The sequence below is a fragment of the Saccopteryx bilineata genome, chromosome 1, assembly GCF_036850765.1.
Source record: "Saccopteryx bilineata isolate mSacBil1 chromosome 1, mSacBil1_pri_phased_curated, whole genome shotgun sequence".
NCBI lineage: Eukaryota > Metazoa > Chordata > Mammalia > Chiroptera > Emballonuridae > Saccopteryx > Saccopteryx bilineata.
Window position 1 is genome coordinate 182,838,065 of NC_089490.1, and position 25,910 is coordinate 182,863,974.

General features: G+C 42.5%; 1 protein-coding gene across 7 annotated transcripts in view; it reads left to right on the top strand.

The window, feature by feature from the left end:
* SH3D19 (SH3 domain containing 19) overlaps positions 1-25,684 on the top strand; it is a 191,305-nt gene extending 165,621 nt beyond the window's left edge. For all 7 annotated transcript variants that reach the window (XM_066280934.1, XM_066280902.1, XM_066280917.1 and 4 more), the window contains 8 exons: positions 4,357-4,429; positions 5,370-5,500; positions 8,310-8,371; positions 11,927-12,129; positions 14,922-14,974; positions 18,863-19,049; positions 19,393-19,490; positions 23,758-25,684. In XM_066280934.1, the coding sequence (XP_066137031.1) occupies positions 4,357-4,429; positions 5,370-5,500; positions 8,310-8,371; positions 11,927-12,129; positions 14,922-14,974; positions 18,863-19,049; positions 19,393-19,490; positions 23,758-23,874 (924 nt within the window). In that variant the 3' untranslated portion in view covers positions 23,875-25,684. The remainder of the gene's footprint in view (positions 1-4,356; positions 4,430-5,369; positions 5,501-8,309; positions 8,372-11,926; positions 12,130-14,921; positions 14,975-18,862; positions 19,050-19,392; positions 19,491-23,757) is intronic.
* The last annotated feature ends 226 nt before the right edge of the window (positions 25,685-25,910 follow it).

The following is a 25,910-nucleotide window of genomic DNA, read 5'->3' on the forward strand; positions in this document are numbered from 1 at the left end:
TTTCTCCTTTTCACCCCTCTTCCGAACCCCCTCCCATCTGACAATTGTCAAAATGTTCTCTGTATCTATGAGTCTGTTTCTGATCTGCTTGTTTATTTTGTTTTTTAGATTCAACTGTTGGTAGATATGTATTTATTGATATTTTACTCATATTTTTTATTTTTTATTCTTCTTACAGAACATTTAATATAATGCTGGTTTGGTGGTAATGAATTCCTTTAGCTTTTTCTTGTCTGGGAAGCGTTTGTATGTCCTTATACAGTATTCTAAATGATTACTTTGCTGGTAAGAGTAATTTTGTTTGTAAGTCCTTGCTTTTCATCATCACTTTATTTCTTGCCAGTTCCTTCTGATCTGCAAAGTTTCTGTTGAGAAATCATCTGACAGTCATATGGGAGCTCCCTTGTGGGTAGCTAACTGCTTTTCTCTTGCTGCTTTTAAGATTAGCTCTTTAGCCTGACCAGGCGGTGGCACAGTGGATAGAGTGTCAGACCGGGATGCAGAGGACCCAGGTTCAAAACCCTGAGGTTTCCGGCTTTAGCGCGGGATCACTGGCTTGAGCACAAGGTCACTGGCTTGAGCATGGAGTCATTCACTCTGGTGTAACCCCCCCCCCCCCAGTAAAGACACATGTGAGAAAGCAATCGATGAACAACTAAGGTGTCGCAACAAAGAATTGATGCTTCTCATCTCTCTCCCTTCCTGCCTGCCTGTTCCTATCTATCCCTCTCTCTGTGTCTCTCTGTCTCTCTCTCTCAAAAAAAAAAAAAAAGAAAGAAAGATTCTCTGTTTGACTTTAAACTTTTGCATTTTAATTATGATGTGTTTTGGTGTAGGCCTCATTGGGTTCATCTTGTTTGGACTTTGATGGACTTGTATATCTATTTTCTTCACCAGGCTAGGGAAGTCTTCTCTCATTGTTTTTATATGTAGGTTTTCAGTTCCTTGCTCTCTTCACCTCCCAGCACCTCATGGTGCGAATGTTGGTATGTTTAAAGTTGTCCCAGAGGCTTCTTTTACTGTCCTCAATTTTTTGGATTCTTTTCCCTTTTTTGCTATTCTGATTATTTTCTTTTTTTTTTTTTAAGTCTACTTTATTGATTTTTTAGAGAGAGAAGGAGGAGCAGAGAAAGAGGGAGACAGGAACAGAATCAATCTGCTCCTATACATGCCCTGACTGGGGATCAAACCAGCAACCTCTGCACATAGCAACAATGCTCTAACCATCTGGCCAGGGCCTGATTGGGTATTTTCTGCTTCTATATCTTCTAAACCTCTCATTTGATCCTCTGCTTCATCTACTCTTCTGTTGATTCCTGGTAATGTATTCTTCATCTCAATTAATGTATTCTTTGTTTCTGATTGGTTCTTTATGTTTCCTAGTTCCATTTTTATGTTTCCTATCTCTTTGTTGAAGTTCTCACTACTTTCATGTACTCTTTTCCTAAGTTCATTGAGCTTCCTTACGACCAGTGTTTTGAATTCTGCATCTAGTAGATTGCTTGTCTCTATTCTGTTTACAGTAGTTCTTTTTCTGGAGTTTTGTTTTGTTCTTTCATTTGGAGCATGTTTCTTTGTCTCCTCATTTTGGCATCCTCCATGTGTTTGCTTCTATATATTAGGTAGAGCTGCCATGTCTCCTGGGCTTTGTAGCGTGGCCTGATGTAGTAAGTGTCCTGTAGGATCCAGTGGCACAGCTTCCCCATTCACCCAGGCTGCCCTCCAGAGCCTGTGGGGGCTGTGTATACCCTCATGTTATAGTTGAGCCTTGATTGCTGTTGACATGTCAGTGAGGAGGATTTACCTCCAGGCAAATTAGCTGCAAGGACTGGCCATGACTACCACGGAGGATCAGCTGTGCTGAGGCCCACACGGGAGTGAGACTTACTTCAGCAGGGCTCTGGTGCCCACTGAGTTTGCCTCTTGAGCGTGTCATTTGTAGAGGTGGTTGAGTGGTGCTTTAATGTGATCTGAAGCTGTCTACCAGGTGCACTGGCTCCGGGCCTCCCTGGAGATGCAGGCCAAGGTCAGCTGCCACCTGTGTTCTGCCTAAGGCGTCCCAGCATGAGCTACAAGGCAATCTGCAGATGGCTGCTAATTGTGCTGAGCTGGAGATGCCTAGGAGAGGCCAAGATACAAACCAAGTCCAGCTGCAGCTACTGGCAGGCCAAGGACCACTGAAGAGATCTAGAGGGGCAATCTGAAGCCAGATATTGATTGTTTCAGAAACCTTAGGACAGGCCATTTGAATTAAAAAGCCACTGTAAACAGCTTGGGCAAGTCTGTAAGTTTGGTGGGGCAGAGACTCAGGGAATCACCAGGGTGGGGCAAAGAGCAGTAGCTCTGTGGGAGGAGGGTTCATCAAAGAAACAATGGCCTCTGTCAGAACTTTTACTGGGAGAAAGCTGCCTATCCAGTTCTCACCTTGATCTCAAACAATTCAGTTCCTCCCCATATGTCTTTGGGTGCCTCTTGAGCTGTTGCCCCAGCACTGGAGCTTAGAGCCAGTGGGTTCAAGAAAGTCTATGCACAAACCCTTTAACAAGAATGCCTGGGACTCCAGCAGCCCTCAATCTCACTCAGCCACAACCCCCACAGCCAGAAGTTTTGGGAACTTTTCTCCCTGGCACTGGAACCCTGGGCTGGGAGGCCTGGTGTGGGACTGGGAACCCTTGCCCCTCATACCTCTGCAGCTGAGATATCCCTCCCAATTTTTATTTGCCACCCTGCAAGTGTGGGACCAGCCTGTTTCACATCTCCACCCACCCCCCCTACCAGTCTGGACATGGCTTCTTCTTTGTATCTTTAGTTATAGGACTTCTGTTCAGCTAGATTTCAGGTGATTCTGAATGATGGTTCTGTAGTTTGGTTGTAATTTTGATGTGGTTGTGGGAGGATGTGAATGTCGTGTTTACCTATACCACCATCCTGATGGGATGTGAGCCTTACACAATATATTGAATAGTCATTCCTTTTTCCACAGATGTAAATCAGAAAAATGAAAACCACACATGTGCACATACAATAAATTATGTAAATAATAATTTTTAAAAGCCCCTCCAGACTTGAAATATCTCACAATTCTTTTTCACAATCCCTGAAATCCCCATGAGGCTCATTTATTTAGGGGAAAGCACGGAGCAGCCCCTAAGAAAATGTCGGTGTTACTTTGGTAAACTCATATAATAAACTGCCATTAGCCATTACTGTCTTCACCTAAATTGGTATTTCATTTTACTTAACCTGAGAGAATTCAGCACCCACCACAGGTGCATTTTGGTTGAAAGAGCAAGTGAGATTCAGAAAAGTTCTGAGCAGACATGCTGTAGGTAGAAATGGAGAAAGTGGACCGTTGTCCACAGCTCCATCGGATCAACCAGGCACATCATGGCCAACGGAGGGGCTGAGGAATAGAAGTGTGGGGATACACCTTAGGGGACAAGAGTCATTGAAGGAGGTGAAGAGACAAGACGGGGCACAAAAATCTGCCTACATTTATTTCGCAGGCTTGCCAATGTTGAAGAGTTTTAGAATGTAACTCCAAATGTTACCCTTCAGTCAGATTTTATGATGAGGGTGATATGGATTATTACTTGTCTGTTTATATAAAGAAACTGATAATAACAACTGCTTTTTAATTAGAAAAGGTCACTCTTCAACTTTCCCCTCACCCCTAGCCAATCTATGGCAGTTGGCTAGAGGGTTAGAGAATATTGAATTTTCTTTGCTAATTTACTTAGAATTGCTATTGAATACACCATTCAGATTAAATAGAAAACCCAGGCCAGGCATAGGAGGTAGTGTTGGCTTTTAAATTAGAGAAAACATTCAGTTAAGTGGTAATAAATGAAACGGATTTTACTTTTGTGAATTGTACTTTTGTGGAAATCATTAGCTCTTTTCATTATGGAAGGCAAGAACATCAATTGTAGAACTTTCTTCTTTTCCCATCTTAATGAAGATACAACTTTTAAGGCTCTGTTCTGAAGATTTAGTCCTGTTCACGGTTTTAGGAAAGAGCTACTGTTGTTAGGTAAAGAAGTCAAACCACTAATTCAGGGTAAACTAAGTTCTGGTGAAACAAAACAGTTCAGTAATTCCCTTTTGTTTTACTCTCTTTTGTTAAAAAATGCTAGAGGATATTAGAATTGAGAGTTATTTCTGTCTTCCCTTGGCAAGGACACGTGCCTTTTCAACTTGATATTGATTCTCTTATTTGGCTCAACTGTGGGTTTTGCATTTTGTACTCATAATGTCAAGAGGACTCTAATGAAGGAAAAAAAATTGGCCTCAGAGTGAATGTAAATCCAGCAACCACCCTGCATACTTCATTCACAGTCCTGTTTTCCCCCTAAGGATGCGAGCCACGCTCAGAAGCCTGTTGACAATAGTATTCCTCATGCTGTCGTTCTTCATGATTTTCCAGCAGGTAAGGATATAAATAATAAAGTGGTCAAGCCTTTAGGATCCTTCAGTAAGTCTCTGAAGGACATTCATTCTCTGTGAAACAGAGTCCTAAACTAGAGAGGTCATCTTACCAATCCCGCCTTCAGGAATGGTCTGTTGTACCCAACCATTCTAGGAAGCTTTGCTGCATACCCTTACTTTTGAAACTCCCCATGAGAAAGAACAAGAGGGTATTTCCCATACACATGAACGAACAGCAAATTATCACCACTTACAAACTTTTTAACTCTTTCAAAACAGTGGATACCAATTAATGATTATAGTGAAATTGTTTTGAATTTAATAAATGAAGTTATTTTCTCCTAAGAATTGTAAAAGCTACACACATAACTCATCTATTACTCATAATATGAAAATATAAATTTTAAAATAAAATTTTAAATATCTTTTATATACAAGGCTACAGATAAACTCCTGATTTATTAATAACTTCATTTTATCCACTTGGTAGACTGATTTTTATTTTAGTATGAATAAATTTACCTGCTAAAGAGCTATAGTATTCTGTTAGTTAATATTTTGAGATAGAAGTGATTTTTAAGCATGATTGAGAACAATAAGAATATTATACCATGTCTCTAAAACCCTTTTTATTATTCAATATGTATTCGGCAGAAGGTTTTATATTGGCACAATAGAAATCATTGGCCAGCACAATGTTTGGGTTTTTTTTAACCATTTCCTATCTGTCAGTGTCTGATAAATGTAAAAAGGAAGATCATTTCAGCAATTAAATATATATATATATTTTTTAAATTGATTTGATTTGATTAGCATAATCTATTCTCAGAATCAGAATATACTGCTTTGGTGGACAGAATTAAATACTACTTTGTGCTCTGCTTTAATCAAATGTGCAACCAGAATAATTTATCATGCATAATTATAATTTTATTTTACAGAGCAAGTTGATGATTTGAATCTCACTTCTGGAGAAGTTGTTTATCTTCTGGAAAAAATAAATACAGATTGGTACAGAGGGAAATGTAGAAACCAGACTGGGGTATTTCCTGCCAACTACGTTAAAGTAATTGTAAGTGGGTCATGCTTGTTTAAATGGGTCACGTATTCAGTGGGTTATGTGTAACTTGCAGTCTGGAAAAAGTAACTGGAAGCCTAGACTCTTGGGTTCTAGTTTTCTCTCTCTTCCATTGATTCATTTGGTATTTGGAAAATTAAAAAAATAAAGGTTTGTTGAACTACATAGTAGTTATTGTTAATAAATTATAGGAGTTTAATTCCTAAATGCTCTCTGAAATCCCGTCAGGTCAACTGGTGAATCAGCTATTCTTGGAGGGTTGGTAAGAACTTAAGAATATATGTTAATTCTTTGAAAAATTTAGTAAACAAGACTCAAAAGGCACAAGATTGTCCTGAAGGAATGGAGTGTTCTCTGAGGTTATGGTACCACTTTTCTCTTTTCTTGAAGTACGTTTTGGTTTTGGTTTCTGTCTTCTTTCCATTTCATTTATTTCCATCTTTTAGAAAAATGGATTTGGGAATCCTAAAGTACTTTCATTGGAGGTAAGAGTCCATTAATAGTTTTTCACATGACAATTTCAAATTTGATTGGAAATTGTTGGAATAATAAACTGTCAGAATTTTATATCTCACCACAGCCTAACTTGTAAAAGCAGACCTATATGGTCGAGCCCTAAGTGCTCAGCCCAGGTGACTGAAACATGGAGAGAAAACCGGACTGCCACTTCATAACAGGAGGAAAAATATGACTCAGTCTCTGATAGAACTTACTGATACTGGAAAATGTCAATAAAACTACCTTAAATAGTTGAGCATTAACAGCTATTTGAGGCTGGCCTGTGGTTGTGCAGTGGATTGAGCAGGGGTCCCCAAACTTTTTACACAGGAAGCCAGTTCACTGTTCCTCAGACCGTTGGAGAGCCGGATTATAAAAAAAACTATGAACAAATCCATATGCACACTGCACATATCTTATTTTAAAGTAAAAAAACAAAATGGGAACAAATACAATATTTAAAATAAAGAACAAGTAAATTTAAATCAACAAACTGACCAGTATTTCATTGGGAACTATGGGCCTGCTTTTGGCTGAGATGGTCAATGTCCGGTTCCATATTAGTCACTGCTAGCCGTAACAAGGGATATGACTTGCTTCCGGAGCTGTGACGCGTGCATTCCACGTCACCAGAAGTAGTACTGTATGTGAGCGACACCGCGCTTTGCTGTGCCACCACATACAGTACTCCAGCATCCGCATCCTGTGCTCCTCTCACTGATCACGAGTGAAAGAGATGCCCCTTCCAGAAGTGCGGTGGGGGGCTGGATAAATGGCCTCAGGGGGCCGCATGCGGCCCGCGGGCCATAGTTTGGGGACCTCTGGGATAGAGCATTGACCTAGAATGCTGAGGTCACTGGTTCAAAACCCTGAGCTTGTCCAGTCAAGGCACATAAGACAAGCAGTCAATGAACAACTACACTTGATCTTAGCCAAAAGGCCGAGAAGCGAGTTAATGAACAATTAAAGTGAAGCAAGTATGAGTTGATACTTCTCACTCCTCCTTCCCTCTCTCTCCTCTCTCTGTAAAATCAATAAAAAATAAAATAAAATAAAAACCAAAAACTATTTTGCGGGAACAAAGCAAATAATTCATTATATTAGAGACTTAGAAAACAAATATAACAGAGAACCTGTGTTTTTCAAATACAAGTTTTAATCTCTTGAATTACAAAATCTGGGCCTTAAAAATTGTCCAGTATATATATGTTCTGATTCTTTGAAAAAAATCCAGCCACATTCTCTAAACTGATATTAAGAATATTGTTAGTTTTAACACTCTTCCTCATTTTTCTTCTGCCAATGTGGCAGTACTTTAAAAAGCACAGTTACCCCTCTGAAATCAGTTATACTGAATCTGCCACATTATTGGTATAAGTATTATTTCTAAGCTTATAAGTTTTAAAAAATTGTTTTGAAACTTTGAGCTTTTAGAATTCATCAAGAAGGGCAGTGATTTATTTAATATAGGTCTCAAAAGTCTTCACTAGTTTTCAGACTGAATACTTTATGGTCAAATATTTAATTACAACCTAGTTTTACCGAGCCCTGTGAGTGAGGTATTACACAAAGTGCTTGCCACTCATTAGGTGCTCACTGAGTACTAATTCCTTCCTCCCTTCCCTTTTCACATTGATGGGGAAAATGTTCCAGAGTTAAGAAAGTGGAAAGAGTCCACAAGTTTGATTAAAATGTTTTATTTTGGGCCTGACCTGCGGTGGCACAGTGGATAAAGCGTCGACCTGGAACGCTGAGGTTGCTGGTTCCAGATCCTAGGTTTGGCCGGTCAAGACACATATGGGAGTTGATGCTTCCTGCTCTCTTCCCCTTCTCGGTCTCTCTCTTTTCTCTAAAATGAACAAATTAAAAAAAATTGTTTTAATGTTTTATTTTGGGGTCGGGAAAGTATTGCAGAATTCTACCAACACTTTGAGTAGGTGTTGGGTGCCACCCAGATGCCGGCTGCCTAGTCTCTATTTTAAATCCTCCTCATGGAGAGTTTTCAACTAGGATACGGGACAGAGAAAATTCAGTCAGGGCGGAAGGATATTACTGTGCTTATTCCAGCAAATAAGAAAAAGGAGTGATTGCCTATTTAAGGAAGGCTGCATCATAAGTTACGTATTTTTTTCAAAACACAAATTCTGGGTTTCTTCAGCATCTATGATACCACTTAATCAATTAAACACCCATCTAAACTGGTTAAGATCAATCATGTGTTTCCTAATCACGTAGCCTTAAATTCATCTTACTAAAATCTGAAAAAAAAAAACCCACAACTGTTGCCTTGATTCATCTTTACTAGGTGGATGTTCCCGAAGGAGGCACTGGGAAGAGAGAATCAGTTTCATCTCACTGTCTTAATAAGTAAGTGTTAATTGTGTTCTTTTGCAAAGAAGGTAAGCATTTGTATCATAATTACGGAGCTTAAACACTTCAGATGCATGATTATTGATTCCCAGTGTGTCTTTTTAATTATGAGGAAAACTTCACTTGTATAAAAGCCATAGTAGATTAAAATGCTAATGAAAACTCAACCTGCTGATACAAGCTGACCCGAGCAGTGTCGCGTGTCCTTACAGGCAGTACAGACACCATCAAGGAGTCCGTGCACCTTGACGCGTCCCACAGCCTGGCCTCCAAGGGACGGTTCTGTCGTCCAGTGTATTTTATTTTGGGCTCATGTGTTTTAGCTATCAACTAATTATTAGAAGGGTCAAAACTTTTGTCACAGAAAATATTAAACCTTGTGATGTGAACCCTACAAAAGAACTGCTAGACATTTTGTGTTGTTTTACTTTTAAGAGGAAGTAGAAGCAAGTGAAGGAAGGGGCCTGACCAGGTGGTGGCGCAGTGGACAGAGCGTTAGACTGGGATGCGGAGGACCCAGGTTCAAGACTCTGAGGTCGCCAGCTTGAGCGCGGGCTCATCTGGTTTGAGCAAGGCTCACCAGCTTGAGCCCAAGGTCGCTGGCTCGAGCAAGGGCTTACTTGGTCTGCTGAAGGCCCGTGGTCAAGGCACATATGAGAAAGCAATCAATGAACAACTAAGGTGTCGCAACAAAAAAGTGATGATTGATGCTTCTCATTTCTTTCTGTTCCTGTCTGTCTGTCTCTATCTATCCCTCTTTCTGAATCTCTCTGTTTCTGTAAAAAAAAAAAGTGAAGGAAGGGTTAAGTTGCAGGGGTCCTCCATTATGTCTGAAGACCTTTTCATGAATTTATGTACCCTTTTATGCATCATGTTACTCCTTTGTGATTTAGAACACTGCCACAATGCAACTTTATATTCCTGTTAAATGAACGAATTAATAGGATTCACTACCTGCTGAGACTGTAAACCTGTCTTTGAATAGGTCAGACATAAGGAGATGCTCCCTGAGGATGTCAGAAAATAAACGCAAAGGTTACCACAAATAAGAAAACTTCTGATGTCACAATAGTTGAATTCCATCTCTTTCAGATTCAGTTTTTCTCTGAATTTTTAAGCTGCACTTAATGTGTCAGCAGGTTGAATTTAAAGCGGGCGTTCACAGCCGGTGATCCATTGCCCTGACTTAAATCAGAATTTGGCTGGAGCCAGTACCACCTTCCCTCTGCAGGCAGCTGCATCTCCTTAGCCTATCGCTATTCAACTTCCTTTCTAAAGCCTCAAACGGAAGTCTTGGTATTAAATCATGCCTTCTAGCGACACAGTTTTATCTCTGCTTTTATCTTATTTTCATTCAAAATTGCACATCATTTAAGGATTGTTCTAATTTTCAGAAATGAAGGCTTTTTAAAGGAGATACAAAAATTATTTTTAAAACAGTGTTAGTAATATTAAATGTTATAAGAATATGCCAAGTTTCTGTCTTCTTTAACCCTTCTAGTTTTGAAGACCGTTCATCTATAGATACAACTCATAATTGATTCAATATAGATAGGGTGGGACAATAGTAGATTTACAGTTGTTCATGTAAGGTCGGTGGGCAATGGAGGAAGGTCACGTGAGTTCCCCAGCTGGGAACTTTGGCTAGGACCGCCCACAGCCGAGCGCGCCAAAAGAAACTTCCCAGGTGTCCTTAGGAAAAAAGCGACCGTCTGCCAGCCAGTGAGATTTCACTACGTCATATTAGCTCGACCACCCTAGGGACCCTTTAAATATCACTCATGCAGGTCACCCCTTGCGACTTGCCTAGCCTCTGTCTCTGGGGCTAGGTAACCTCGTCGGGCGGGATGCATGCTCTGTATTCAATAAAGCCTTTTATTATTCCACACTTTGTGGCTTCGGCCCCTTCCTTCCTTCTCAGTGGGGAAAAATACCTTACAGTTCATATGGAAAATAGTACAATTATTAATAAATAATAATACAAGAGGCCCTGGCTGGTTGGCTCAGCGGTAGAACGTCGACCTGGCATGCGGGGGACCCGGGTTCGATTCCCGGCCAGGGCACATAGGAGAAGCGCCCATTTGCTTCTCCACCCCCCCCCCCTCCTTCCTCTCTGTCTCTCTCTTCCCCTCCTGCAGCCAAGGCTCCATTGGAGCAAAGATGGCCCGGGCACTGGGGATGGCTCCTTGGCCTCTGCCCCAGGCGCTAGAGTGGCTCTGGTCGCGGCAGAGTGACGCCACAAAGGGGCAGAGCATCACCCCCTGGTGGGCAGAGCATCGCCCCCTGGTGGGTGTGCCGGGCGGATCCCGGTGGGGCGCATGCGGGAGCCTGTCTGACTGTCTCTCCCCGTTTCCAGCTTCAGAAAAATACAAAAAAATAATAATAAATAAAAATAATAATAATACAAGAATAAACTGTGTTTCACAAACTTACAACTGTAAACCTACGTTTGCCACACCGTGTATTGAGCATTGACTCTCCCAGCTGGTGCCCATTGCAATCTGTCATGGAAGTATGACGCTTGCCCTGAGAGTCTCAGGGTTAGCACTCCTAAACTCAGTGCATTCATAGTTGAGAGTGTTTAGACTGAGCCAGGGATTCTTGTGGTCCAAGAATACAAAGACATGGAGACTGGGAAGGTTCTGTAATGTGGTAAAAGCAATTAAGAGACATGGCAGTGTAAACTGACCACCAGTTTAGAATTCCGCATGTCTCTGTGACATTGACTTGAACCTTTTTGGGTAAACAGGTTTGTATCTGAAAAGTAAGGACTATCATTTAGAAGTGTTGTTTTTTTTTTTGTCATAGAAAAGTTTAAATTATGCCTGGTATACCCTGCTCCATAGTAGACACAAAATATTTATTGAGCCTGACCTGTGGTGGCGCAGTGGATAAAGCACCGACCTGGAACGCTGAGGTTGCCGGTTCAAAACCCTGGGCTTGCCTGGTCAAGGCACGTATGGGAGTTGATGCTTCCAGCTCCTCCCCCTTCTCTCTCTCTCTCTGTCTTCTAAAATGAATAAATAAAATCTAAAAAAGAAAAATTTTTTTATTGAAAGACTTGAGTGGAGTTTTTTTTGTTTGTTTGTTTGTTTTTTGTATTTTTCTGAAGCTGGAAACAGGGAGAGACAGTCAGACAGACTCCCGCATGCGCCCCACCGGGATCCACCCAGCACGCCCACCAGGGGCGACGCTCTGCCCACCAGGGGGCGATGCTCTGCCCCTCCGGGGTGTCACTCTGCCACGACCAGAGCCACTCTAGCGCCTGAGGCAGAGGCCAAGGAGCCATCCCCAGCGCCCGGGCCATCTTTGCTCCAATGGAGCCTTGGCTGCGGGAGGGGAAGAGAGAGACAGAGAGGAAGGAGGGGGGGGGTGGAGAAGCAAATGGGCGCTTCTCCTATGTGCCCTGGCCGGGAATCGAACCCGGGTCCCCCGCACGCCAGGCCGACGCTCTACCGCTGAGCCAACTGGCCAGGACCCTGAGTGGAGGTTTTAAAGCATCTTGAAAATTAGTACTCTGTCGTTTAACCCACAAATGTAATCTTTGTTCAGAGGTCTAAGATGTGTTGCTCGGTTTGAATATATTGGAGACCAGAAGGATGAGCTAAGTTTCATGGAGGGAGAAGTTATTATTCTTAAAGAATATGTGAATGAAGAATGGGCCAGAGGAGAACTTCAAGACAGAACTGGGATTTTCCCCCTTAACTTTGTGGAACTCATTGAGGACCATCCCACCTCTGGTGCAAATATTTTAAGTGAGTATAGAGAATATTGTTTTTTATTATGTTCTATCCTAGGTTCAAATAAACCAAATAATAGGATAATAGTTAAGCTGAACAATAATTCATATTGCCATGTTTTAAAATAGTCATTTGTGTGTGATAGCTATTAATTGTGGTACTCTCTCAGAGAGCTGGTTTTGGTATTTTAGGTCATCACCGGTAGTTTCATATCAGAATGGCAGAGGAAGAATCATGGACTTTTAAACAGAAACAGACTCTAGAGCAGTGATTTTCAACCTTTTCTGAGCCGCGGCACATTTTTTACATTTACAAAATCCTGGGGCACACCACCTACCAAAATGACACTAACACAGTACATATTATACATATAGTTAATAATATAGTTTCTAAATGTATTTATACTCACTTAGTGTGAAACCTGGGCCTGTTTCGATGAACACAAAAGGGATATCCTGGCAGGAATGGTAGAAAGACACACACGAAGCTCTTCCTCAACAGTTCTCAGTCTCTCTCTGTTTTTAGTTTTTATCGCCATCAAGCTTGAGAAGCTCAGCTCACACAGATATGTGGTTGAAAATGGGAGCAATGTCAAAATAGCTTTGTTGGCCAGAATGGGGAACTTCTTGGCAACAGATAACCAAAAACTGTCCAAAGGAAGATCAGCAAACTTGAGCTTTAAAGTTAGATAACATTGTGATGCATTGTATATCACCCTCTGTGGGGGCCTCTTTTAAAAAGAAAAAGGTCAAATATCTATATACACCATCAGGATAGACATAACCAGCTGAGGCTGAGGCTTCATCTAGTGGTAGCAACGTTTACCTCCAGTCCTGACCAGGATTAGAAGTCGGGACCATGGGGAGGAGTAGCAGCTTCAACTACTCACCCCGGCCACACAATGACAAGTGCATGTCAGCCCGAGCAGGGTCCTTCCTGGGTGTGGATGAGAGGCGGCCTACTATTGGTTCATCGCTAGTGATCGGGATGAATCCTAGAAGGTGATTGGTCAGTGAGCATTCCCTGTGCCTCCACTCTTCCTGTCGCTGATAGCTGGAGGGATTGTGAGAGGAATGTTTGTGTTCGGATTGAGGCGGCTGGTGGTGGGCTGTATAAATAGCTTCCGCGGGCCGTAGTTTGGGGACCCATGTTTAATTTCCCCATGGCACACCTGACCATGTCTCCCAGCACACTGGTTGCAAAACACTGCCCTAGAGTATAATTGATGGTATCTTTCTTCACTTCACAGTAAAGGAAAGAAGCCCAGAGAGGGGTGTGCCTGGTCAGGGCTGCATAGCCAGTACGTGGAGAGAAGCCCAGAGAGGGGTGTGCCTGGTCAGGGCTGCATAGCCAGTACGTGGAGAGAAGCCCAGAGAGGGGTGCCTGGTCAGGGCTGCATAGCCAGTACGTGGAGAGAAGCCCAGAGAGGGGTACCTGGTCAGGGCTGCATAGCCAGTACGTGGAGAGAAGCCCAGAGAGGGGTACCTGGTCAGGGCTGCATAGCCAGTACGTGGAGAGAAGCCCAGAGAGGGGTGTGCCTGGTCAGGGCTGCATAGCCAGTACGTGGAGAGAAGCCCAGGGGGGGTGTGCCTGGTCAGGGCTGCATAGCCAGTAGGTGGAGAGAAGCCCAGGGGGGGGTGTGCCTGGTCAGGGCTGCATAGCCAGTACGTGGAGAGAAGCCCAGAGGGGTACCTGGTCAGGGCTGCATAGCCAGTACGTGGAGAGAAGCCCAGAGAGGGGTGTGCCTGGTCAGGGCTGCATAGCCAGTACGTGGAGAGAAGCCCAGAGGGGTGTGCCTGGTCAGGGCTGCATAGCCAGTACGTGGAGAGAAGCCCAGAGGGGTGTGCCTGGTCAGGGCTGCATAGCCAATACGTGGAGACAAGCCCAGAGAGGGGTACCTGGTCAGGGCTGCATAGCCAGTACGTGGAGAGAAGCCCAGAGAGGGGTACCTGGTCAGGGCTGCATAGCCAGTACGTGGAGAGAAGCCCAGAGAGGGGTGTGCCTGGTCAGGGCTGCATAGCCAGTACGTGGAGAGAAGCCCAGAGAGGGGTACCTGATCAGGGCTGCATAGCCAGTACGTGGAGAGAAGCCCAGAGAGGGGTGTGCCTGGTCAGGGCTGCATAGCCAGTACGTGGAGAGAAGCCCAGGGGGTGTGTGCCTGGTCAGGGCTGCATAGCCAGTACGTGGAGAGAAGCCCAGAGAGGGGTACCTGGTCAGGGCTGCATAGCCAGTACGTGGAGAGAAGCCCAGAGAGGGGTACCTGGTCAGGGCTGCATAGCCAGTACGTGGAGAGAAGCCCAGAGAGGGGTGCCTGGTCAGGGCTGCATAGCCAGTACGTGGAGAGAAGCCCAGAGAGGGGTGTGCCTGGTCAGGGCTGCATAGCCAGTACGTGGAGAGAAGCCCAGAGGGGTGTGCCTGGTCAGGGCTGCATAGCCAGTACGTGGAGAGAAGCCCAGGGGGGGTGTGCCTGGTCAGGGCTGCATAGCCAGTACGTGGAGAGAAGCCCAGGGGGGGTGTGCCTGGTCAGGGCTGCATAGCCAGTACGTGGAGAGAATCCCAGGGGGTGTGTGCCTGGTCAGGGCTGCATAGCCAGTACGTGGAGAGAAGCCCAGAGAGGGGTACCTGGTCAGGGCTGCATAGCCAGTACGTGGAGAGAAGCCCAGGGGGGGTGTGCCTGGTCAGGGCTGCATAGCCAGTACTGGAGAAACCGGTCTGGGGTCTGAGACTTTTCCCTTCCCTACAGTTTTTATCAGTATGATATGGTCTTTATCTATAAAGTTTTTGTTTTGTTTTGTTTTTAAACTTAGGCACAAAGGTACCACCTAAGACCAAAAAAGAAGATTCAGGAGCAAATTCTCAGGTAGGCTGCTTGAATAGATAATAAAGTTGTAATTATCAAGAGCAAATGTTACAGAATTATTTTTCAATTCATATAGTAAATGTTTGAAATAAATACAAGGGTGGGTAGAAGTAGGTTTACAGGGTTTTTTTGGATTAATATTTATTAATTAATGTATTATTTATTTGCATTGCAATTATAAACCTACTTTTGCCAACCCTTGTATTTAGATGGTTAATATCTTTATTGAACATAGAGTTCATGAATGAATTAGAACAGGGGTTGGGAACCGTTTTGGCTGAGAGCGCCATGAACGCCACATATTTTAAAATGTAATTCCGTGAGAGCCAATGACCCATATATGTTACGCATTATCCAATAAAAATTTGGTGTTGTCCCAGAGGACAGCTGTGATGGGCTCCAGCCACCCGCAACCATGCACATGAGTGGTAGGAAATGAATGGATTGTAATACATGAGAATGTTTTATATTTTTATTATTTTTTTTGTATGTTTTCGAACCTGGAAATGGGGAGGTAGTCAGACAGACTCCCACATGCACCCGACCAGGATCCACCCGGCATGCCCACCAGGGGACGATGCTCTGCCCATCTTGGGGCGTCGCTCTGTTGCAACCAGAGCCATTCTAGCGCCTGAGGCAGAGGCCATGGAGCCATCCTCAGCGCCCGGGCAAAATTTGCTCCAGTGGAGCCTTGGCCGCGGAAGGGGAAGAGAGAGACAGAGAGGAAGGAGAGGGAGAGGGGTGGAGAAGCAGATGGGCGCTTCTCCTGTGTGCCCTGGCCGGGAATCGAACCCGGGACTCCTGCACGCCAGGCCAACACTCTACCACTGAGCCAGCCGGTCAGGGCCTGTTTTATATTTTTAACATTATTTTTTTTATTAAATATTTGTCTGTGAGCCAGATGCAGCCATCAAAAGAGCCACATCTGGCTCACGAGCCATAGGTTCCCAACCCCTGGATTAGAAAGACATGCTAGCCCTGATACAATAACCATGATCTGGAAGCAGCTCAAGTGCCCATCAGTAGATGAGTGGGTAAAAAAAGCTGTGGTATAGTCACACAATGGGATACTACTCAGCTGTTAAAAAAAAGGAAATCTTACCCTTTGCAACAGCATGGATGGACCTGGAGAGCATTATACTAAGCCAGGCAGAGAAGGACAAGTACCATATGATTTCAGTCACATGTGGAATTAAATGAACTAACAAGCAAAATAGACATAGATGGAAAGTGAGCTGACAGCTGTTGGGGGGTGAGGCTAAGTGGGGGGGTGGGTGGAGGGATAGAGCAAAATTTAAAAAAGGAAAAACTCATTGACATGGATAACAATGCGGTGGTTGTCGGGGGAATGGAATGGATGAGGAAGTGCAGGGGATAGGAGATGGATGCTGATGGAAGGAGACTTGACTTGGGGTGGTGAACACACAATCCAGTGTACAGATGATGTGTTACAGAATTGGGCACCTGAAATCTATATAATTCTGTTAACCAGTATCACCCCATTAAATTCAATAAAAAGAGGGGAACAAGAAAATGGGGAAGAAACATGATTGGAGAATAAAAGAGATAAAGAGGTAGCATAAGTGGCTGATATTAAAAATTTAATTTTACTAGTAGTCAAAATGCTTGCAAAGCAACAATTAAATACCGGTTAACTCAGGACAACTCAACACTAAATAAGTAATTATATAACAGTTAAAAACAAGGAAGTACAAATGATTTTTTTTTTTCACTTTAGTAATAGGGTAAAAATTAGAAGGTTCTGGTCACAAAGATAGTTAAATATTCAGTTACCCTAAAAGGGTAAGATTATAAGTATGGGGGTGTGATTTCCCACGTTTTCATACTTTTCTGAACTCATTAAATATTTAGGAGCATTTGAATTATTTTTATAATGGGAGAGAGAAAAAAAATAAGTAAAATTTTTACATACTACTATATAAAGACTTCAGAAGTCTTTAAATGGAGTAGGAATATGGGTGATTTCCATTGTTTTTTGTGACATGTTAAAAGAGTGTTGCCTGATGGAATCAATTATTTGCCAAAATGTCACTGGTAATTGGACTTCGTGTCTCTTAATTCTCTCATCCCCACCTACTGATCAAGTCAAAGAGGAAAGAAAGTGACTTAACTTCTCCAAAAGAATGTGCACATGGTTGTCTCCATTTCTTGGGAATGATAAGTACCATTCTTTAGGATTGGTTACTGCAGTGCATGAGCAGGAGGGCTAATGTTAGGGGGTTTGGTTTGCTTGTTTTTATGTCTTTGTTTTATAAGCCATCTGTTGTTAAGAATTGAAGATGGGCCTGGCACTGTGTGAAGCGTTCTCCATGAGTTCTCATTTAATCCTCACAGCAGCTCTAAGATGAAGGCGGGGCTTAGAGAAAAGCAGTGTCTTGCCCAGTGTCAGCTAGGAAGTGGCAGAGCTGGCTCTGGAACCCAGGCCTCCCTCTCCTCCCTGCTTGAGCTTCCTGAACGCAGAACGTCCCGTCCCAGCTTAGCAGAGCTGCCTTTTCACAGAGCAGCACCCCCCAACACACTCGCAAAGTGTTTGGGGTAAAAGCATTCTTGGTGGCACACGCCATCGTACTAGTCCAGCACATTTGGGTGGTTATTCTGCCGACCTTAGAGCTAACTACACCTCATAAAATTAGAAGTGTGAGTTAACAAAGTCCTATGTCATGGAATCTGATAGCTTCTGAATCAAGTAAAAACCTAGGAATTAACAGACTGCCCATTGTGATCCTTCATAATTTAGAAGAGTTTCACTGGAAATTACATGCCTTACCAGGATTCTTTCATAGTGTCATAAATACTATGTATGAATATTAATTGTATGCTTTTACCTAATTTTTAAAATTCATGTCATAGATCATAATTAGAAAAAGTTTTTGCTTAAGTATTTATATAGCTCTTAAAAGCAGAAAGCCACAAATTCTGTCACATCTGTCATATAGAATTATATTTTAAGATAAAAAGTTAAGGCCTTGGCCCTGGCCAGATGGCTTGGTTCATTAGAGCATCATCCTGAAGCACAGAGGTTGTCGGTTTGATCCCCGGTCAGGGCACATACAGGAACAGATGGATGTTCCTATCTCTCTCTCTCTCTCTCTATCTCTCTCTCTCTGCTGATTCAGCAGGTCTGGGAGGGGACACCCCCACTTAAGAAAGAAAAAAAAAGTTAAGGCCCTGGCCAGTTGGCTCAGCAGTAGAGCATTGGCCCAGCATGTGGAAGTCCTGGATTCAATTCCTGGCCAGGGTACACAGGAGAAGCGCCCATCTGCTTCTTTACTCTTTCCCCTCTCCTTTCTCTCTATCTCGCTCTTTCCTCCCACAGCCAAGGCTCCATTGGAGCAAAGTTGGCTCGGGCACTGAGGATGGCGCCACGGCCTCCGCCTCAGGTGCTAGAGTAGCTCCAGTTGCAACGGAGCAACATCCCAGATGGGCAGAGCACGCCCCCTGGTGGGCATGCCAGGTGGATCCCAGTCAGGCACATACAGGAGTCTGTCTCTCTGCCTCCCCACTTCTCACTTCAGAAAAAATACAAAAAAAAAAGTTATTGGAACCCTGGCCAGGCAGCTCAGTTAGAGCATCTTTGATAAGCCAAGGTTGCAGGTTCGATCCCCATTCAGGGCACATATAAGAATCAGCCAGTGATGGCATGAATAAATGTAAAAACAAATTGATGTTTCTCTCTCTCTATCAAATTAATTTTTAAAAAGTTATTGGAAATTTTATTTCTGAAACTTGATAGCAACATAAAGCATTGGGTGATTAAAAGAAGACTTCAGACTTTGAAACCTTATGACTCTTATCTTTTTCCCCACCATTTCTTTAAGCTTTGTAATAAAACCTTACATTTCTTATCAAACTTCTGATTTGTAACAGGATTACAGCCCTTCTGGAGAATGGTGTGAAGCTCTTCATAGTTTTGTGGCAGAGAACAGTGATGACTTGTCCTTCAAGAGGGGAGACCGGATCCTGATCCTCGAGCGCCTGGACTCCGACTGGTGCAAGGGCAGACTGCGTGGCCGGGAGGGGACCTTCCCAGCCGTCTTTGTGAGGCCCTGCCCAGGTATGGCAACTACAGAAAATAACTCTTGCTCTCTACAGGGAGCCCACAACCTTAAAACGCTATAGCTATCTTTTCCCTCTGGTCTTGCAAACTCTCTTCTTCATACACTTTGTTAATTATAGGGGAAAAAGATAAAAATACCTTCACCTGATAATGGCCAGTTTTGTCTACTAAATTATTTTCTGTAATTTTTCCTGCTAAGAAGATATCCTTTATCTTTTTTGAGTTAAATAAATTCAAAATCAATTGAAAATATTCTGTCCTGGGAGTGTCAAGGGGATTTCTTAAAGTGTTTGATGTGTGTTTTAGACCAGTGTCTTTCTATATTTTGGTGTTTTCACAGCTGAGGTGAAAAATATGTCTCCTTTAGCCCTGAAGGGGAGGAAGGCCAAAGCCTTGTATGATTTCCGTGGGGAAAATGAAGACGAGCTCTCCTTCAAGGTCAGAATGTGTCTATTTTGTACCTATATTAAGCAGCTATACATTTTGAAGTGTCTTCCATTGAAGGGTAGACCATTTGCCAAGAATGAACAGATATCATACCTTAAATCTAAAGAACAAGATTAGAAAAAGTGAATATGGCAAATATAAATTATGAGCAGGGTGTTCAGGCACACAAAAAAAACCTTATTAGGCCTGACCAGGCAGTGGCGCAGTGGATAGAGCGTTGGACTGGGATGCGGAGGACCTAGGTTCGAGAGCCCGAGATCTCCAGCTTGAGCGTGGGCTCATCTGGTTTGAGCAAGGCTCACCAGCTTGGACCCAAGGTCGCTGGCTCGAGCAAGGGTCACTCGGTCTGCTGTAGCCCCCCCTCCCCCAGTCAAGGCACACATGAGAAATCAATCAATGAACAACTAAGGAGCCACAACGAAGAATTGATGTTTCTCATCTCTCTCCCTTCCTGTCTGTCTCTCCCTATCTGTCCCTCTCTCTGACTCTTTCTGTCTCTGCCACAAAAAAGAAAGAAAGGAAAAAAAAAAACCCACCTTATTGGGTTGATAGCCCACAGTTCTTAAACGAATTCTTTATTCCTAGGCCTATAGCCGGCTGTTGTCATGTACACGAGATCAGTTGGTACTACAACTGGCCACTGCAGCAGAGCTTCATAAGACACTGGAGTCTCGCCCAGAAAGACTCTGACTGGGAAATGATCCTAAAAAATTAAGCTGTTTTGCTAAGAGTTTTGTTTTTTTTTTTTCGAAGCCTACAATTTAATCTTAATCTTCATCAAAAAAGTACCCCTTTTCTCTTTTGTAAATAAAACCAGAATATTTCCAGGATCCTGTTTCCCAGTCATCATTGAACCCTAGTCCTCGGTAGTACTTGGGGCTGTGCCAGAGGAAGGAGGTAGGGTTAGTCGTCCTTGCTCTCAGAGGAGCCTGTGTCAGGCAGCGGTCAGTGCTCCGTCCTGAAGGTACTCGGTCCGAGCCAGGATGACATGGAAAGAAAGCAAGCATCAAGGAGCAATCGGACAAGATGAGGCTTAAAGCTGTGGGTGCCCAAACAAGGTGTTCACCTGTCTACCCCCACATGGCTAGAACAAGGTGATACTGCAAATGTGTAGGCTTCGGGGAGTCATGGATGGGGTAAAAGGTGCACCCTCAGATGTGTCAGCTGCAAGGTTGCTAGCTTTTCTTATTTTGTGATGAGGTTTTCCTTCTGAGAATTTCTTTTACCTTTTTCATATTAAAATGGCATTTTAGTATAAAATATTGTTAGTGAATGATAGTTCTTATGCAAAATTATAATTTGGTAACCCTGCATCTCTTTTTTTTCCTTCTTCCTTTCTTTCTAAAATGTCATGGTTCTTAAAATCCAAATGTTTGGAAGCCATTGCTCTGGTCCTTTATAGTCTTGAAAGTCAATAGCTCAAAATTTATTCCTTTTATCTTTACGTAGAATGTTAGTTAAGTGAATAATCTGGATTCAAACTTCTGGGTGTTATTCTGGCCTTAAGTTATGGCAATATAAATAGCCATATAAATAACAATTCACAGTGTCATTCAGAAAATAGGTTGTCATGTTACAAATGATCGACTAAGCAAAATAGTTCTAGAGTTTTTAGTTAAGGGATTCTGCACTGCCTTCAGCGTTATTGATCATTACTATTTTATTAAATATCCACACAATATTAGTAGATAAAACTTTTTAGAATTGTTCTAGCCCTCAAGAAACTGACATGCTATGTATGTATGGAACAGTTTTAAGAAAAAAAGTTTTAGTCAGACATTATGTTATAATTTAGGAACCAGAAGAAACTATGTATAATAGAAACTTTCACTAGCCAGAAGTTTTACAGATTTTAGCAAAGTAAAATAATGACATTTGGTAGTCAGTCAGCATTTTTCCTTTCCATTTTCCATAAAGAAAGACCTTAAACCATTTTCCCAAAGGGCTATGTACTAGGGCTACAAATAAATTCATTTAGCCTGATAAAGACATTCTTTAGAGTAGCCAGGGTCATTTTGGACCATTATAGAATCTTAAACCCAGATTCTAAGAAATGGTTAGAAACAATAAAGAACAAAGTAATTTCAGAGGATAATTCCAAAAATTATGTCATCTGTTGAGAAATTTTATTTCACACATGAATAGATGCACAGTTCCTTTGACTGTCCTAAGAGGATGAATCAGTGTTCTATGTCAGGGGAAAGCTCTTTAAGACAGGAAAGATGCAAATTTGATATTGAGGCCTAGGAGGATGCAATAAACTAAATGGTGGAGAACATTATGTGGAAGAATAAATATACAGTACAGAATGCTAAAGGTGTGGAGAAAAGACAATTATGGTAAAAGCTTTTCTAAGTGAAGAGGTTCGCTGTAAAATGTGGTGGACATATCACCTAATTTTAGCAATATGGGCCCTGCAGTCACACTAGATTTGAATCCTGTCTCTACCACTAACTAGATATGTGATGCTGAGCCAATTGCTGAATCTCTCTGAGCTTAAATTTCCTTTCCTTTAAAATAAGGAAATCTAGGCCTGACCTGTGGTGGCGCAGTGGATAAAGCGTCGACCTGGAAATGCTGAGGTCGCCGGTTCGAAACCCTGGGCTTGCCTGGTCAAGGCACATATGGGAGTTGATGCTTCCTGCTCCTCCCCCCTTCTTTCTCTCTCTCTCTCCTTTCTAAAATGAATAAATTAAAAAAAAATAATAATAAAAAATAAAGTTTAAAATAAGGAAATCTATACGAATATCTCTCTCAAATGGGGATAATAATAGTACCTAGCTCTAGGACTGCAGTATTATTTGTATGAATTAATTCCTATCAAATACATAAAATAGGACAAGGCGTACAATACACACATGGCACACTTATCTCCAAGTCTTTGCTTAAATGTCACCTTCAGTGAGGTCTTCCCTGACTGCCTTAAGGAGACGGCAGCCAGCCCCACGCTTTCCTCCTCTGACAGCTTTCTTATTTGTCTCCCCACTCGAGAATGGGGTCTTTCTTCATTGCTATATCCCTAATGCCCAGAACAAGTGTCTGAAACATAGAGGGTGCTCTTAATAAATAATTGTTTGGGGGGAAGTGAGGAGGCAGTGTGTGCGTGTTTGTGTGTGTACACACAAATACATATATATGATAGCCGATATGGTTATTTGTTAAAGAAGAATTTTAGATTAAGAGTGAATTGGGGGCCCTGGCCGGTTGGCTCAGTGGTAGAGCGTCGGCCTGGCGTGCAGGAGTCCCAGGTTCGATTTCCAGCCAGGGCATACAGGAGAAGCACCCATCTGCTACTCCACCTCTCCCCCTCTCCTTCCTCTCTCTCTCTTCCCCTCCCGCAGCCAAGGCTCCACTGGAGCAAGGTTTGCCCGGGCGCTAGGGATGGCTCCATGTCCTCTGCCTCAGGCACTATAATGGCTCTGGTCACAACAGAGCGACACCCCAGATGGGCAGGGCATTGCCCCCTGGTGGGCATGCCAGGTGGATCCCAGTCAGGCGCATGCGGGAGTCTATCTGACTGCCTCTCCTTTTCCAACTTCAGAAAAATACAAAAAAAAAAAGAAGAAGAAGAAGAAGAGTGAATTGGGGAGGACAAAATATAAGCAGGAAAATAAAAGTGCAGGCCCTGGCCGGTTGGCTCAGCGGTAGAGCGTCAGCCTAGCGTGTGGAGGACCCGGGTTCGATTCCCGGCCAGGGCACACAGGAGAGGCGCCCATTTGCTTTTCCACCCCTCCGCCGCGCCTTCCTCTCTGTCTCTCTGTCTCTCTCTTCCCCTCCCGCAGCCGAGGCTCCATTGGAGCAAGGATGGCCTGGGCGCTGGGGATGGCTCTGTGGCCTATACCTCAGGCGCTAGAGTGGCTCTGGTCGCAACATGGCGACGCCCAGGATGGGCAGAGCATCGCCCCCTGGTGGGCAGAGCGTAGCCCCTGGTGGGCATGCCGGGTGGATCCCGGTCGGGCGCATGCGGGAGTCTATCTGACTGTCTCTCCCTGTTTCCAGCTTCAGAAAGAAAAAAAAAAAAAAGAAAGAAAATAAAAGTGCAGCAAGGGTGACAATGGCAAAAAAAAAGGCTTTGAAGAAAAAAAGTATACAAATGACTTCCTTAGGTATAGATCATCTTTGTGGTATATCATTTAATCCTCTCAACAAATCATGGTAAGTTAAATGGAGAGAAGATTAGGCATGCCTCTCCAGATGGGCTGCCTACCAATGCTTATATTTCAACTAATAATTATGTCCATTTCCTGTCTTCTTGCAGGCTGGAGATACAATAACAGAGCTGGAATCTGTAGATGATGACTGGATGAGTGGAGAACTAATGGGGAAATCTGGAATATTTCCCAGAAACTATGTTCAGGTTTTACAAGTCAGCTAAAGGTGAAGCTTGACCATCATGTTCCTTGGCACAAGAACTCACTTGAACTATTGTTTTGACTATCAGATATGGGGTTCTTTTTGCACTATTTTTTAAAACTGAAAGAAATATCTGTGCTGTACATGGTACACCAGTTTTCTGAAAGCAGAAAATGTCTAGATTTCGTAGTTAGCTTTCACTCACAGTAGAAATGTGCACGTGAAAACCCATGAGCAAGTATCCAACCGAGGAAATCGTTGAGCAGGATTAGCAAGGCAAACCTACCCCCCGGGGAAGCGCCTGGTGACCTGACAGTGCAGGGAGGCTTCGAAGCAGACGTTGCATTTGGACATCTATTTTCATCAGTAAAGTCAATTAACTTCCTTTTTCATCTTTTTACTGTCATTTAAAAAGAGGACATTTGATATTCTACATGCTAAAACTGTCAGGACATGGTTGGCAATCTAAATTTTATTTTTGATATTCAAATTAACTCTGACAACTTGAGTGCATTATTCTTAATACCAGGGCAAATTCTTGTTTTAGGAGGGGGTAGTTTATTGACTAGTTGGAGCCTTTCTAAGAACGTGGTGAATCAGTTCCCGCTCACCAAATGCTTCTTGTGTTAATAAATGTTTCCCCTTTGTCTAAGGATTTAAAGGGGATTAAAATTTGATGCATTTTAGTCAAAAGAACCAAAACCATCCTGAGATGCCTCGCTAATGTGACTAACCCTTCCACATATCTGCCATACTTAGTTATTTTCCCCATTTATACTTTATGTTAACAGGGTTGTTATAAAGCACATTTTCTGAATCTGCAATCATTCTTTTGACAATTACTGGTACCCAAAGAAAAATTCATTTTCTTTGTGTTACCCTAGTGATATATAAAAGCTGTGTCTTGTTATATAGTGTGGTACATTATGAATCACATATATCTCAGAATACAAAGCAACTGTTAAGATGGAAAACAATGCCAAGCCCCTCAGCTCATTTCTTCCCGATATAATCAGAATGAAAAATAATTTAAGAAGACCAAGGGCTGATACTCTTTTGAATTTTTCCCCCAAGTCATCCCTTCACAATTATTAGAGTAAATAAAAAACCACTTTCCTATATTCATTGTTATGCATGGCAGGCTTAAGATAAAAGCAGCTCTTTATAGGACTGAATCAATTACAGTGTATGGGCTAGAGCCAAATAAGTTGAAGACAATCTTCCAAACAGATCAATGGAATAGAATTTCATTGGAAATGTAAAACACTTTCCCAACAATATTCATGACTTTCTTCTGTTTTTCAGAAGAGTTTTCATCTACTAGGTCACTTTTCAGCTTTTGTTATTGTTTCCCATTGTCCAAAAAGTTAGGCAGCCAATGAACCATTCAGTGAACACCAGATTGGGTTCTTTAAAGGAGGAGTTATTTACTTCGTCCTTAATTAAAGGTCATCTCCCAGTTATATGGTTATAATTGACATGGAGGCTGTTTTCTCTACATGTTTCGGGTAAAGAATATAAAGAAAACTCTTATCAAATTTTCCTCAAGAGTAATTTCATGAGAAATGGATGATTCAAATCATTATCCCAATTAAATTCCCATTTGCAGCAAGCTGTATAATAGAAAGTAGGGTGTGTGTCTAAAGTAGGACATTAGGTATATTTCTTTGCCTGTGTAATTTTAACATCTTATATTAATTAAAGATTATGAAAACTTAGCTTTATTGTAGAAAAACATCCCTCTTAAATTTTGGCCTGTCAGCAGAATGGTAAGTGCAATAGTTGTACATCTACTTGACATTATAATAAACTGAACTGAACTTTTCAAAGTCCCTTTTTCACACTAGACTGAGTTCTTTGAGAACGAGGGTGATATCTTCTTGTTATCACTCCAGCCATTTGCTCAGTATAGTCTCAATTACAGTTGTTTGGTTGAATGGATGAATGGATGGATGGATAACTTTACATATAAAGCAATACCATCTTGGATCTACTGAGATCTGATATCTTTCTTCTTCAATTTGTTGACAAAAATCTTTATTTAAACAAAATTTGCAG